This window comes from Mauremys reevesii, linkage group 1 (genome assembly GCF_016161935.1).
Source record: "Mauremys reevesii isolate NIE-2019 linkage group 1, ASM1616193v1, whole genome shotgun sequence".
In the NCBI taxonomy this organism is placed as follows: domain Eukaryota; kingdom Metazoa; phylum Chordata; order Testudines; family Geoemydidae; genus Mauremys; species Mauremys reevesii.
The window spans coordinates 282,068,235-282,085,093 of NC_052623.1; the positions used below are offsets into that span (position 1 = coordinate 282,068,235).

General features: G+C 40.9%; 1 protein-coding gene across 7 annotated transcripts in view; it reads left to right on the forward strand.

Moving 5' to 3' along the window:
* The window catches only part of POC1B (POC1 centriolar protein B), a 110,453-nt gene that overhangs the window by 9,926 nt on the left and 83,668 nt on the right, over positions 1-16,859 (forward strand). For all 7 annotated transcript variants that reach the window (XM_039497003.1, XM_039497006.1, XM_039497005.1 and 4 more), the window contains 4 exons: positions 1,835-2,006; positions 2,858-3,037; positions 6,006-6,113; positions 10,425-10,540. In XM_039497003.1, the coding sequence (XP_039352937.1) occupies positions 1,861-2,006; positions 2,858-3,037; positions 6,006-6,113; positions 10,425-10,540 (550 nt within the window). In that variant the 5' untranslated portion in view covers positions 1,835-1,860. The remainder of the gene's footprint in view (positions 1-1,834; positions 2,007-2,857; positions 3,038-6,005; positions 6,114-10,424; positions 10,541-16,859) is intronic.

Sequence of the window (16,859 nt, forward strand, 5' to 3'; positions counted from 1 at the left end):
CAATTTAAAAATATGTTTAATGTCTGAAAGCAAGGAAGAGAGCCAGTGCTATGTGATATGCCAGCTTGTGCTCCATAGGTTGCTGGTGGTTTGTGGGTTATATTTAGTTTAGGAAGTAGTGGCCTAATAAATAATCTGTCCCATTATTTCAAAACTCAAATTCCCGCCCCCCAAAAAAGACACAAAATATTATCAGAAAGGGCCTACTATAAAATAATGTACTCTCAAAGTTTGAAAAACTTATCATATACCTACTAACCACACACCCTCCAAAGTAGGGGATCCAGTGATAACACCTTGCCTCAGAGACTACTCTTCTCCTTGGCTTCTGGGAAAAGCGGGGATTAGATCCATGGAGAGGACTGTGTAGACTCTACTGGGGGGCTAATCATCTTATGTACTAGTCTTGCCTTGTGCTGTATATGTCTCTTTAAATTTAGAGCTCTCTTCCACATCCCTTTCCTCCCAAATTACTGCCCTCGCTGGTGCAGGTTGGGCAGAGAAGTATTAACTTCTTCACATCTTCTGCAATTGCAAGGGAGATCCTATTCTCCCATCCCCTCTTTTCCCACTTGCAGTGAGGAAGGAATTCTTTTTGTTCTCTCCTTTCTTTTTTTCCTTTCTGATTATGCCATCCCCACCCACTACACACCAGTCATTCCCTTGCCTTCCCTGCCTTCATCTTTTCGAAGCACTGACATAGAACTTTACCTAGGGTGACCAGATGTCCCGTTTTTTGGGACTCTTTCTTATATAGGCGCCTATTACCCCCCACTCCCATCCCGTTTTTTCACAGTTGCTATCTGGTAACCCTAACTTTACCAGACTGGTCATTTTCATTCAGCTGCTCAGAAACTTCCAGGCAAAGTCTGGAAAACATTTTGCTTAAAAAGTTAAATACATCATTATACAGAATTATGTCCAGTATAAGATCAGCTGTTCTGACTGCAAAAACACACAAATATGTTCCAGTGCTTGCTGTTATTTAAACAACAACCTCAGTTTCCCATTAAATTCACACTAACTCAAAGACTGTGCAAAATGTTCAAATTTGAGTACTTAGATACCTAATTACTTTTTTGGACACCTATGTTCCAATTTAGGTGATTGAAACAGATATTAGGAGTGGAATTTTCAAGTACAGCTTTAGCACAAGCCTTCCTCTGTGGAGTTAGGCCAACACTTAGTGCTTTTTAAAAATCCCACAGTAGAGACGGAACTTTAGGCACTCATCTGTGAAAATGTGGCTCATGTCACTACTATGACTTTAAATAGCTGCAGATAGAAAAGGCAATATTTGCTAGCCTGTTTCCAGGTGTTTTAAATTTTGTTCAGCATTGTCAAACCTGTGTTTATAATTATCGGAATATTTACAGTATTTTCATCTTCAAAGTGCTTTGCAGACTAATTTGCTCAATACACCTCAAAAATAATGTCATTTCACAGATGAGAACATTTTTATAGTGACTTGTCTGAAGTCACAGTGAGCCAATGTTAGTGTCAAAATTTCTGTTTTAGGAGTTCCTGGCTGGCTCCCAGACTTTGTACTAGGGCCACTAGACCAAACCTTTCTTTCGAAACATTAAATAAATAATAAATTCAGTGGCGTTGATAAAATCCATGGTCATTGTTTTTGTAGGCATTTTTTGTCATTTGACTTTCATATTAAAAATTAAAAGATTGTTAATGATAGTGGAATTTAAGGTACTGCCACCAGTTAAGTATGTAGCTATAATACATGTGTATTTTAAATTTGAATAATTATCGGAGTTCTTATTATTTCAAGTGATCTAGTTGTTTGCCAGAAAATAGCTTTCAAATTATTTCTTGCCAGCCTCCTCATCTTTGGATAGGTTTCTTATGATATGGAATTTGAAGCCACAGTCCAGAGCTTTCAGATTTGTGGGTCACGTGGAAGCTGTGACCAGTGTACAGTTTTCACCAGATGGGCACCTCATGGCATCTGCTTCTCAGGATCGGACTGTTAGACTATGGATTCCCTGTATGTGAGTATAACTGAAGTGTATTGGTTATATATTTTGATACTGCAATATCAATATAGGAGAAACTTCAGATCTGTAGATTATTGCCCCCTTCCCACATCAGGTGGACTTAAGGGATAATGGGAGTCTGCCGGCAGCTGGAAGCAAGGTTCTTCATTCTCCTTGGTTCCTCTGCAGTTCTATAAGAGTACAGAAATTAGGAGGCCTTAGCTCAAAGCAAGCAAGCATGAGTGGGTGGCAGGAGGAAGAAGGCCTAAAATTCATGTGGCAGTGTTTCTTTCAAACTCAAAGGATACATTTACTTAAATGGGAGTTGTATGGCTAAAATTCTGTGCAACCGTTTGCAATTTGGGGGTAAGTGATGAAGGAAGCCAAGACAACACAGCAACTTTTATTCATTCAATCAAAATTTGTCTGTTCCTTTAGAGAAAAATGGTAGTGATTATGAACAAAAAATATCATAAAGCCATTTTACAGTATAGAGGCTTTTACCTTCACTCTTAAGATTGTTAGATTATTGCAGTAGATTAAAATATTTTTATTTCATTAATTACATATTCTGAACTAAGCAAGGCAAATGCTGGCAAGGCAAAGCACTTTTATATTTTAGAGTTAGTCATCTAGATAAATAAACTTCTGCTAGATTAGAAAACCTTTTTTTTTTTCTTCAAAAGGTCTGTGTGGCTTTTTCTAAAGCCCATAATCAGGTTTTACCAAGAGAGATTGTTCTTGTGTATAGGTGTATTCAGGGAGGAATAGATTAATTTTGATCTTTTAATCAGTGTCAGATTATTATTGAGTTTTATATTCTCTACAAGGTTAATATTGTGTAAAATGTTAACATATATTTTCAGTCATGGAGAATCTTCAGCTCTGAAAGCCCATACTGCACCTATACGTAGTGTGAACTTCTCACCTGATAGCCAGTTCCTAGTTACAGCGTCCAATGACAAATCAATAAAAGTATGGAGTGTCCACCGTCAGCGCCTTTTGTTTTCCTTATTCCAGCACACACACTGGGTTCGCTGTGCCAAGTGAGTGTTGTATTGTGTTCTTTCATAGTGAGTTTGTAAAGGAGGAGCATTATATGCCAATTTCCTTGTTTAGAACGTCAAACAAGGCATTTTATTTTCCAGAGGCTGACCAAGCATGCAGAAAAATGTGTAAATGGTAGAAAGCTGTTAAATGTGAATCATGTATCCTCAGGTATATTATTAAAATGATATAAGTTTAGTGCTATAGGCCCAGATTTTTAAAGGTACTTGGTGTAGTAAGAGGAGGCCCTAAGATATAAACCTTGGTATCAGAGGCCTGGTATGAGGCCTGAGGCCTAAACTAAAGTAGTGGTCAAGACTTTGCTGACATAAAGCAAAGTTAAGCTGTGAGCCAGAGGCAGGCCCTGCTCACAGAAGCTGGCAAGGAAAGGGCTGATGCTGCAAAAAGAGACATACCTAAAAGGTACTGAACACTAGATATCAGAACATTTGCATACTTGTACACTCCCCACAGATAACAAGGAACAAACTGACCCATCCCAATGACAGGGCCAAAAGGGTAATATAATGGATAGAGTTGTTTTGTTCAAACTAACATGTACAAGGTGAGAGGCGGCACCTTACTAGGTAGAGGGGTTGTACCTTGCTATGTAGAGGGGTTGCACCTCATATGTCAGAAGTGATGTGTAACTTGTTTGTACCTGTGTATAAAAATGTATCCCTGGGGCGGTGTCTTTGTCCGGTCGAGGGGGCAGTAAAAAGTCCCACCACTGACTGAGCTGGGTCCATTGCCAAGAGGCACCTATTAGTAGTATGCCCGGTAGACTAAGTAATCTACGGGGAACTGCAATTGTGTCCAAGGTCGCAATAAACCTAGTCGACGTGACTTTGCGTCTTACTAGACTCTGGTTATTGGGGATTCTCGTCGGGTCTGCTGTGTCAGCTATCTGCGCAGAGCTGGGGCAGCACACAGAGGGAACACACGCACGCAGCCAAGTAATATCAACATTGAACAGAGCAGAGCACCATACCGGCAGCACTCTGACAACACTGGTGACCCCGACCGCTGATCTAAGAATCGCAATCCAACATGGCAGCAAACCTCGAGCTAGGAAACCCCCTGATCCCCTCCCTTATAATCCCCACAGAGTTTGATAACTCTTGGACCCGCTGGATTGCCAGTAAAGGGGGTCCATATGAATTTAAAAAAGAGAGTGGGGAAATATGGACTGGCATATGTAGAGCGATGGTAGAAACCGAGGCTCTAAGAAATAGTAATAAAAGTAAAAAAGCAAAAATTTTGCAACTTATGTCTGTGGCAGTGAGATGGCTTAGACAGCATGCTGGCCAAGCAAGTAACAGTAACAAAGAAAGAGTTAAAAGAATCAAAAGTAGCTACACAGCCCTCTGACAACACTCGGGTGTAGCTGAGCTCTATGTACAATGCCTAACTGATTTAGAAGCCAAAATCCCCTAGCCAGTTGCTGGCATTTGGGCTCCTAAGTCCCTAAATCCCCTTTGAAAATGAAATTTAGCCTCCTAAATCAGTTAGGCTTTGTACATTGAGCACAGCATGCCTAAATACCTTTAAATATCTGGGCTATAATACGTAAATGTATCTAGTTGTTTACTTATCACTGTACACAAAAAATATTGAAAAAAAAATAGATATGGGAATTTTTTTGAAGAAAAAGTAAGACGTATTTTTATCCTGTTTTTCCTATATTCTGTAATTGTGTTTGAAACTTATGTTTTAGCTTTTCCGCATACATGCAGTTTCTTTCAAATTCCTGTTTTTCTCTTCAGATAGTAAGGTTATATAGGGATGGTTACAAGCCAAAGTACAAAGCAGGTTGTTATTTATGACTTACAGAAATGGATAGTGCACCAGAAAATTTCTTTAAATGCACAGTTGGTTGCAGTGCTGAGGGCTGTATTGGTCCCAGGATATGAGACTGACCAGGGGGATGAGGTAATGTCTTTTATTGGGCCAACTTCTTTTGGTGAAAGAGCCATGCTTTCGAGCTGCACAGCGCTCTTCAGAGGAAGAAGAGCTCTGTGCATCTCTTGCACCATCAGAATTTGGCCCAGTAACAGACATTACCTCGTTCACCTGATCTCTCTCTTTAAATAAAGCAAAAATAGGGCTGGCCCACTACTTAAAGACAGAGGGTGAATTGCCCATTATTGTTCTGCTTGGTTCTAAAGGAGAGGTACATCAATTGTTTAACATCAGCATTGATATTGAAAAATATGAATATATTCTGATAGCAGCACATAATGAAATTCACTGTAGAGCACTAGAGGAAAGTGGTAAAAAGAAGAACAAAACATAAGGCAATTGGTTTTGAAAACTTGCAGAGGATTACAGAAGTGCAATACTGCACCTGTATTAAAAAAGAGAAGTAATGAGTACTGGAGAAACTAGACTAATAAGTTTGACTTTGATTAATGGAAAAATTGCTTTTAAAAATAAGAAACAAAAAAAAACATATTAGCTAGTCTGGGAGAGTTTAGGGTAATTATTGATGGATCGTTGTTAGTTTAGAAAGACTTACCTGGTGAAAACTCTCAAGCATGAGTATGTTTAATACCACTAAAATATTCATGGTAGAAAAAACCTTAGTTTAAAATTTAAATGCACAGTTCTAGTATGACCCTCTGTTTCCATTCACTTGTAATGTTTCTGCAAATTTCTCCTTTAGAGCTGAAACTTTCATACTTGGATTCAGCCTACAGGTCATTTTCTACCCTCCTCCCCCATTCAGCTGTATGGGTGTTCAGAGGTGGAAAAGGTTTTTTTTTTTTTTTTAATAAATGGTGTAGGAAGGGGTAATCTTTTCTGCCTAGTTTTGTGAACTTGACATTTCTCAGTAAGTATAACACCCTTAAACTGAAAACTGAGATTGTCCTAGAAAATACCTTTTAATATTTTACTATTCAGTTATTTGTATTACTGAATATTTGATACTACTTCTTAAATAGAAACCTTTTTTATACTTTACAGATTTTCACCTGATGGAAGATTAATAGCATCTTGCAGTGAGGATAAAACTGTTAAAATCTGGGATGCAGCAAATAAAATATGCATTGATAGCTTTACAGACTATGAAGGGTAAGTGCCACGCAACAGAAGAGTGCAAAAGTATATTTAACATGATACAAAGTTCATATTTTGTGCTGCCTTAAATCAAATTTTCACCAACATTTCTATGCAATACTTGAAAATAGATGCAAACTTTTCTACCAGCAGATGGAAATCAAAGAAATGCAAAAAAAATTTATTTTTAAGAAGCCAGCTGTCTGTCTAAATGTGCTCATCTCTTTTTCTGTCTTCAGGAGATGAGACCAAACCTGTTTTGAGAAGATGACTGGATTAGACTCCTGACTACTTTTATCTTTGAATTTTTCCCCAATATTTTCCTTTCTGTTAATTTAGAGTAGGATGTTTGTTAGTGAAGAATTCTTATTTTTTCCCCTCATACTCATTAATTAGTTGATGGGGGGGTTAATATACAGTGTGTTTTGCCTTCTTTGGCTGTAGAAAATACTTTGGTTTCATATTATCCCATATTCTTTTAAACATATAGGGAGTCAGAGCTTTTGGGATGCATGGAACCTCTTGGAAAAGCCCAATATATGCACTTTATTAGTTTCACTAGTGCTATGCTATCTCTCTCCACCCTTTGTCTGAGCTGAAAAGTACTTTGAGCTCTGCGGCCTGTCACTATCTGTCTTCCTGCAAGTATAGCAGCAATAGCACTTCAATTTTACTATTGAGAGCTTGGGACTTGCTTTCTAGAATGAAATGAGTTTTCTAGGTTTAAGGCTTCAAACACTCCTCTAATGGAGAGCTTTTTCCTGTTGTTGAACTCAAGGAAGGAAATTTAACCCCTATCCTTAGTTGGATGGCAGAAAGGAAACCAGATTTTTTTTTTCCCCAAGCATGTTTTCTGTTTTTTGTTTTGGTTTGGTTTTTTCCCCCATTTTTGGTTAGTCCAAGCTGCTTATTATAGTCATCTGCTGTTTTATACCAGTGATGTTCAGATGTGGAAAAATAAGTGTAAACAAATACATAACTGGAGCTTTGGCAGATTCCTCAACAGTCTGACCTCACTGAGCTCACTGTTTTTGTCTTTGTCCCTAATCTTGCTCAATATAAATATAAGTCAACAGGAGAATCGTTCAGAAATATTACAATTATTAAAATAAGCCAGTTCCTGGACAAATTCTCCAAATCTATAGCTGAACCCCCAGCACTTTGTAGCCATTGACACTGTACAAAATAGTTTTAACCTTCCTCTATAAGGACATTTGCTAGTACATCAACTCTTTGAATAATCAAGATGATTTACCCATTGCTGTTCAATGCATAGTCCTTCATATTTCTGTGCAAGGGATAGATCATGTTTTTCTGAAGCAATCACTGTAATGGAACAGGAATGGTGGGCTCCCAAGTGTCTTACCTAGACCTTTGATGCTATGGAAGCCTGCTGTGACTGAGGGGCAAGGTAGTGTGGGGCTTTTCTTTGGTGTAACAATAAGAGTTTAGAAGCTGGGAGGGAACGCAGGAGGGAAATCCCCTTTTCTAATTTTTTTTCCTTTTGCTGCTACGATTGGTGATTATGTTAGGGACACTTGTTGCTGCTGATGCTGCCATGAGAAGGCAGACTTTAAACTATTCTGTTTTTCTAGATACTCTTCCTAGGTCTATTCTGTTCATTTGGTACGTCTGTGTGTGCTCCCACTGTCTGAGGAGACTTGAAGGGATGTTTGATAACATCGGTTCCGTAGTTGTAATTTGTGTTTTCCAAGTCTCTGTGCCAGACAAAACCTTCTGTTCCATTGGCAGAGTTAGGACTGTCTTTTGTCTAAGTATTTTCTTTAGAATAAATAGCATTTTAATTGCTCTGAAAATCCAAAGTCCCTAACTGAGCAGAGTCAGCCATCCAGTGTAGCAAGAGTGTTCTGTTTTCCCCTAGAATATCATAGAATCATAGAATATCAGGGTTGGAAGGGACCTCAGGAGGTCATCTAGTCCAACCCCCTGCTCAAAGCAGGACCAATTCCCAACTAAATCATCCCAGCCAGGGGTTTGTCAAGCCTGACCTTAAAAACCTCTAAGGAAGGAGATTCCACCACCTCCCTAGGTAACCCATTCCAGTGCTTCACCACTCTCTGAGTGAAAAAGTTTTTCCTAATATTCAACCTAAACCTCCCCCACTGCAACTTGAGACCATTACTCCTTGTTCTGTCATCAGGTACCACTGAGAACAGTCTAGATCCATCCTCTTTGGAACCCCCTTTCAGGTAGTTGAAAGCAGCTATCAAATCCCCCCTCATTCTTCTCTTCTGCAGACTAAACAATCTCAGTTCCCTCAGCCTCTCCTCATAAGTCATGTGCTCCAGCCCCCTCATCATTTTTGTTGCCCTATTTCTTCCTGTTGATTAGGTGAATTTAGATCCATGACTATAACTCGATGAATGTGAAGAACCCAAATTACCAGGTGGCAAATCACCATATAATGGCTGCTTGGAGTAACTAAGTCCTGGAACCCACCAGGGGAGAGGCAATTCTTGATTTAGTCCTAAGTGGAGGACAGGATCTGATCCAAGAGGTGCATATATCTGAACCACTCAATAATAGTACCTGTAATGTAATTAAATTTAACATCCAATCAACAGGACTAGATGGTATTCAACAAAGAGTTCTGAAGAAATTCAAATATGAAATTTGCAAAATTACTAACTGTGTTATGTAATCTATCATTTAAATCTGTTTCTGTGCCAGATGACTGGCAGCATACTAGCTATCATCCAATTTTTTAAAAAGATTCCATAGGTGTTCCTGGCAGTTACAGGCTTGTAAGCCTAACTTCAGTACCACACAAATTGGTTGAAACTATAATCAAGAACAGAATTAATTATCAGATACATAGGTAAATAAAATATGTTGGAAAAAGTCAACATGGCTTTTGTAAAGGGAAATCATGCCTCACCAATCTATTAGAATTCTTTGAGGGGGTTCAACAAGCATGTGGACAAGAATGAGAATAGTGGATAATAGTGTACTTTGACATTCAGAAAGCCTTTGACAAGGTCCCTCACCAAAGGCTCTTAAGTAAAGTAAGCAGTCATGGGATAAGAGGGAAGGTCCTCTCATGGATCAGTAACTGATTAAAAGACAGGAGGGAAAAAAAGAGTATAAATAAATAGTCAGGTTTCACTGTGGAGAGAAGTAAACAGCAGTGCCCCCCAGGGATCTGTACTGGGACCAGTGCTGTTCATCATATTCATGAATGATTTGGAAAAGGGTGAACAGTCTGCTGGCAAAGTTTGTAGAAGATACAAAATTACTCAAGATACTTAAGTCCAAAGCTACTGTGAAGAATTACAAAGGGATCTCGCAAAACTGGATGACTGAGCAACAAAATGGCAGATGAAAATCAATGTAAATAAATGCAAAGTAATGCACGTGGGAAAACATAATCCAAATTATACATGCAAAATGATGGGCTCTAAATTAGCTATTGCCACTCAAGAAAGAGGTCTTGGAGTCATAGTGGATAGTGTTCTGAACACATCTGCTCAATGTGCAGCGGAAGCTTTTTTTTTTAAAAAAAAAAAGCTAACAGGATGTTAGGAACAATTAGGAAAGGGATAATAAGACAGAAAATATCTTAATGCCACTGTATAAATCTGTGGTATGCCCACACCTTAAATACCACATGCAGTTCTGATTGCTCCAGCTCAAAAACGATATATTAGAATTGGAAAAAGTACAGAAAAAGGCAACAAAAACTATTAGGGGTATGGAACAGCTTCCATATGAGGAGAGACTAGGACTATTCATCTTAGAAAAGAGACAACTAACACGGAATATGATAGAGCTCTATAAAATTATGAGTGGCGTGGAGAAAGTTAATAGGAGAGTGTAACCTTCCCTTCACATAACACAAGAACTGGGGGAACCCAGTGAAATTCATAGGAGGTTTACACACACAGAAGTGCTTCTTCACACAATGTACAGTCAACCTGTGGAACTCGTTGCCAGGGGGTATTGTGAGGGCCAAAATAGAGCTAGGTTGAAAAAAGAATTAGATATGTTCATGGAGGATAGGTCCATCAATGGCTCTCAGCCAGGATGGTCAGGGATGCAACCCCATGGTTTGGGTGTCCCAAACCTCTGATTGCCAGAAGTTGGGAGTAGATGATGGCATGGATCACTTGATGATTGATCTGTTCTGTTCATTCCCTCTGAAGCTTCTGGCACTGGCCACTGTTGGAAGAAAGGATACTGGACTAGATGGATCATTCATCTTACCCAGTATAGCCGTTCTTACGTGCTTATTAATTCTCTTGAATTATAGCTATTGCTGTTAAAACAGCAAAACTCATTAAATCTGTTTTCATGATTTCCATCTAGTTTTGCAAACTACGTTGATTTCAATCCAAGTGGTACATGCGTAGTTTCTGCAGGTTCTAATCATACAGTGAAGCTCTGGGATATTCGAATGAACAAGTTGCTGCAGCATTACCGAGGTAAAAGCTTACATAGCTCATGGTAACTAAACCTGTTTACTTAATTTTTCTATAATTATATTATAAATTAAATTATATTAGAATTTCTTTAAAATGGAAGCAATAAAATGTCTTGTAACATTAAGAAATATTCCCTTAACTATCCTTTATTTACATTTTAGTGTACCTTGATCTCATTTTATACTGCTGAGAATACTTTTCCTTTTCCTTTTTCTTTTTCCTTCCGCTAATTCTCCTTGAGAGAAGACTGATGAAATTATGCCCAAAATGGAATTATAAAGTGGCCACACAAGGTTTATTTCATTCAGTTTAACAGTTGACTTGTGAGGTTTTCTTGGCAGGAAATCCCACTGCCTCTTGGATTTGAAGACAAATGCTGTTTTCTAGTTTTTAATGCAGAATCTTCTACCTGGCCATTGTGAAAGTGACACATGTGCTAGACTCCTCAGTGACAATAAACAGCTATAATAAAGTTGTTGCTTAATAACAGATGTTGCTTAATAACAGCTAACTCTGAGAAAGTGTGGTCCAGTGGTTAGAGCGTGAGATTGGGAGTTAGAGCATGGGACTTCTGTCTTTTAATGCAAATTATGCCGCTGAGTAGTTCTCTGGCCTTGGACAAGTTACTTATCCTTTCAGTGTTTGGCTTTCCATATAGGTGTTGCAAGTAATAGTTAACATTTGAAAAGTGCTCTGGAAAATAGTTATGAAAAGATAAGTATTTTTATTATTCAAATAAGGCAGAATGTGGGAGAAATAAATGGCATGAAAATTAACGTTCAAGTAGTTTTCATGTTACGTTGAAATAATACTCTGAATTCAAGTTCTAGTCTACAAATTTAGGAAAGACTGGAGATATGGGGAGGAGACAGATGCATGATGGGGGATACTGTTCTAAATAAAAATTCTGAATTAGTAGCTGAAAGCTCATCCTGTTGCATGGGTGAAATTCCTAAACGTGTGTGTCAAAAATCTGATTAAAAAGGGCTCTTGTTTCCATGTGTTGTGTTGCAGGGAGCAATGTTGCTGTTTGTACCTGTTCCCCAAAGTTTGTACACAGAGCAGCCCCCTGGTTGGCAGCACAACCATCTCCTTGTTACCCCACATAGCTGTTACTCCCACTTTCTCTGATCAACTGTCACATTCCAACCACCATGGAACCTTTGGACTCCAGCATTCCATCTGGTTCTGACAGCCCCACTGATGCTTGAACCTCATGATATTCCAAATAAAAAAGAGCCATCAGCCATGGTTCTAGCTGTTTCACTTCACAGTGATTCACCAGACATGCTAGGCTTTAGGGCTGTCGCCCACAAAAGCTTATGCTCAAATAAATTTGTTAGTCTCTAAGGTGCCACAAGTACTCCTGTTCTGTTCTTTTTATACAGACAGAGTGACAGTCCTGGAAGATTTGTGTCGATTTTGTGCAGGTGGCAAATGAGCAGTGTGCGCTGCTGTGACGGGGTGTGTGTGTGTGTGTGTGTGTGTGTGTGTTGGTTGTGTTGTTCTGTAAGTGGTTTTGAAAAACTGGCAGTTGGGCCAAGTAATCCACCTTCTGTGCAGTCTTTCTCATACAACCAATTAAAGTGTTGCATAAAAATTAGTTGTAATGCAGTGGTTTTCAACCTGTGGTCCCCAAACCTTTCAGGGTCCACAGACAATATCTAAAATTTCCAAAGGGATCCACACCTCCATTCAAAAAAATTTTAGAGGTCTGCAAATGGAAAAAAAAGTTGAACACCATGTGTAAGGGTGGCAGTTGGTTGAGTTACCTCTGATATCACAATAGTGTAGGTCTCTTGGCGTACCATAGACACATGCTTTACTATAGCTGTACTGCACAGCTATAATTAGTAAAGTCAGAGTGGCTGAGAACTTAAAAATTGCATGGTAACAGACCGCGAAACTCAGTGATAATTTAACCTGGTGATATTCTAAACAAAAAGGGTCGTCAGTCATGTTTGTAGCTATTTCCAGTTTTGTGTTGACTCTGCAGACATTCTAGTCTACAGTGACAATCCGTGAATCTTAAGTAGGTGTTATTTTTCTTCGTCTTCCTCCTTTTGATTTTCAATATGTTACAGTATTTCAGTGTATTACAGTATGAAAGTTTTAGAAAACATAGTATCAGAGGGGTAGCCCTGTTAATCTGGATCTGTAAAAGCAGCAAAGAGTTCTGTGGCATGTTGTAGACTAACAGACGTATTGGAGCATGAGCTTTCATGGGCGAATACCGACTTCGGATACATGTAGTGGAAATTTCCAGGGGCAGGTATATATATGCAAGCAAGAAGCATGCTAGAGATAACGAGGTTAGTTCAATCAGGGAGGATGAGGCCCTCTTCTAGCATCCATCTGTTAATCTATAAGGTGCCAAAGGACTCTTTGCTGCTTTTAGAAAACATACACATCTGTGATTAATAGCATAATTCAATATTTATAGAATATCAGTTTCCTACTAATGGCTGGTTTACACTACAAATTTAGGTAGACGGAAGCCACCTTACATTGACCTAATAATATATGCGTCAATACTACCAGGTTTCTTCCTCTGACCTAACTCATCTGTATCATAGATTTAATTACTCCACCTCCGTGAGAGGCATAGTGCTTAATTCAATGTTGATGGGTCAACAGAGAGGCAGTGTAGACACAGTGTTGTATAAGTTGACTGAATTGGTCTCCAGGAAGTGTCCCACGATGCTCTGCTGTGACTGCTCTGGAGATCATTTTCAACTCTGCTGCACAAGTGCCAGGTACACAGGAAACAGTCCCTCCCTTGTTAGAGCCTTGGGAACTTTTGAATTCCTATTTCCTGTTTGATCAGCGTGGAGAGCTTGCCAGTCCAGCTGATCATGGCAACTCAATACCTCACACACACTCCAGCCTGGCGTGCACAGGAGGTGGTGGATCTTATTGGTCTGTGGGGAAAAGAGTCTGTGCAAGCACAGCTCCGATCCAGCCGAAGAAGTGTAATCATCTACGCAAAGACTGCACAGGGCATGGGAGAGAAGGGCTACAGCAGGGACACGCAGGAGTTCCGCGTAAAAATCAAAGAACTTGGCAGGCATACCAGAAGACAAGGGAGACAAACAGTCGTTCTGGTTCTGCATCACAGACATGCCGCTTCTACAATGAGCTGCATGAGATTCTCAACGGCAACCCCATCACTACCCCCAAACATCAAGTGGACTCAGGAGTCTGAGTCCCGGGCTACCTCAGGCAACAATGAGGAGAACACTCTGGACAAGGAAGAGGAGGAGAATGGGAGACAGGCAAGCAGTGGATCCATTTACCTTGAGAACCAGGAGCTATTTTTAACCTCGGAGCCCAGCCAGTCACAGGACAATATGGTGGCTGAGCGTGATGTCAGGGAAGGCACCTCTAGTTAGTATGCAATTCCAATCAAACTGTAGGGGTTACATGCTCTTATATTTTGTTTAATCTTATGAAAAAGTGAGGTGCAGTGGATATCTGCTTCACAGTGGCTGCTCCAGCTACATAGAGAGTGCCCTCCGGAAAAGACTGTGTGCACAGGAATGGCCTGGGAATCCTCAATGGAGATCTCTAGGAAACTTTCTGGGGAGGGCTGCTTAATTTCTTCTACCATGGTATGACACTTTCCCATGGCACTCCAGTATTAACTCTGCTGGCATTGCGATACACAGCATAGCAATGTAAGGACTGGGTCCATTCACAAATGCTTGCAGCATTTGCTCTCTTGCCACCTCTGTTTCCTTCAGGAGACTATCATCACATAAGGTCACCTAGGGGAGATGGTGGAAGTTTTCATTACGAGTGCTCATATTGCAAATATTAGACCATGTGATCCACCACCCATGTGACTTTTGGGCCCCTCAGCCACACTTCCTTTAACATGCTGGTGGTTTTGTTGGCAGGGATCGGTGCTGACCTCACATTCTGCAAATCCAGGGTGACTATTACCAGCAGCATTAAGAGAAGTGGGGAGTGGGCTTCTGTGCTCTCTTGTGGCCACAAACCCCTGCCCCTCCTCCTTGGACAAAGACCACAATTTTGGAGGCTTAACGCTGGTCCCTGGTCTCAAAGCTACATCCATGTTGCTAGGGGGTAGGGTCATGGTCCACATGTGCTCCCAATGTGGATTTCCCACAAGGTGCAGCACCGGGCCTGCGCCCAAGCCACTGAGCCGTGCTCACCATGGGTGAAACAGCAAATCGGTTCATTGAATAGCTAAGGATTCTGATTATGTTCTGGCTTGAACTTGAGTGTAATAAGGGAGTGATTTTTAAATAGCAACCTTGCACTAGACCCATGGTATGCACTGACAATGGTTTCCTTGTGCTTTGCGTGCCTTACAGTGGAAAGCTTGCCCTTCAGCACGTCCTCCACACCAGCAGAGAGGCTTTCACAGATTAGAAGGCGGAAAAAGAGAACACGTGATGACATGTTCAGTGAGATAATGAATGCCTCTGGGACCGCTGACATGGAGCCTGGAGTAGTTCATTGTCTGAAAAACTGGACATGGATATGGAGAGTATCCCAGGAGCATGAGGGTGGCATGCAGAATGAGATGCAGATTATGAAGGACGAATCAGACATGTTGAGGCATCTGGTTGAGCTTCAAGAAAAACACCTTGAGGCTAGACTCCCTTTGCAGCCCCTGCAAAACTGCCTGCAAGCATCGCCCTGTTCCCAATCCCCCTCCCCAAAACGTTCCAGAAGGTTGGGTGAGGGGGAAGTTCAGTATCCTTTTCACTCAACTCTGGGAGAGGGTACTAAGAACGAACGGCAGCCATTCAAAGATCTTTGATGGCAAGACTACTGTGCTTTCACAGGCAAGCTGACTTGGTTTCTTCCTTCCCAATTTTATCACATTGTTTGCCCAAGGTTAAATTATTTTCCTGGTCTTTCAGTTTCTTTATGCTTGTGCAATAAAAATCAATGTTTCAAGAATGAAATGCTCTTTATTCCAATTGTGGGGACTTGGGAGCGGGAGGGCGGTACAGGGAAACTGATGCAACTAGGGGATTGTATGGGAAGGCACAACGCAGATAAGTGGTGCACATTACTGTGGTTCATTACTGAAACAGGTTTTCAAACCCTCCTGGAGATGCAGAGCTCCTTGCTGGACTCTTCTTTTTGCCCTGGTATCTGGGTGTTCAAAATTAGCTGTGAACCTATCTGTCTCCATGCCCCACCCCTGCAGAAACGTCTCTCCCTTTGCCTCACAGATGTTATGGAGCGCACAGCAGGCAGTGGTGATAATAATAGGGATTTGCTTTCACTGAGGTCTAACCTAGTAACCAAACTGCGCCAGTGACCCTTTAAATGGCCGAAGGCACATTCCACCACCAGTCTGCACTTGCTCTGCCTATTGTTGAACCATTCCTTACTGCTGTCCACGTGGCCACTGTATGGCTTCATGAACCATGGGAGCAAGGGGTAGCCTGGGTCTCCCAGGATCACTATTGGCGTTTCAATGTCATCAGTAGTTATTTTGTGATCTGGAAAGGAGGTTCCTGCTTGCATCTTTCTGAACAGAGTTGTGTTCCTATAGATGCGCATGTCATGACTATCCCACCTTGATGATGGTTACACGCCCCCTGTGATCCACCCGTATTTGCAACACCATTGAAAAGTATCCCTAACGGTTACTAAGTGGTCTGGTGCTAAGATAAGGATATGCATTCTGTCTATCGCCCCACCGTTCAAAACCATCCACTATGTCCCGCACGTTGCCCACAGTCATGACCCTTCTTAGCAGAAGTTGATTAATGGCCCTGCACACTTGGATCACAACAGCTCCCACAGAGGATTTAGCAACTCTGGTAGCAGTCTGGCACTGTAAGCTTCCACAGAGCGATCACCGCTTGCTTCTCCACTGTCAGAGCATGTCTCATTTTGGTGTTGCTGCATTTCAGGGCTGGGGAAAGCTCTGCACAAAGTTCCTGGAAGATGACCTTCCATATTTGAAAGTTCTGTAGCCAAAGTTCATCATCTCATAGCCGCATAACAAAGCGATCCCAACAGTCAGTTCTTGTTTCCCAGGACCAGAAACGGCGTGCCACTTGTGCTCAGCTGCTCTATAACTGCCAGAAGTAACCGGGAATTGTTTCTTTCTATGGCTTGCAGCTGGGCTGCTTGAATGACATTGCAATGTTCCGTGCTGTGGCTCCTGTCTCGGCTCTGGAAATACTGCAGGATAAGGCATAAGGTGTTTGTAATGCTCACAACAATAATGCACATCTGAGCGAGGTCCCTGCTTCTCTGGCTATTGCATACGTGTGCCTAAGCCAGGCTTTCAAAAAAAGACACAAGAAAATATGGGTTGTTTGCC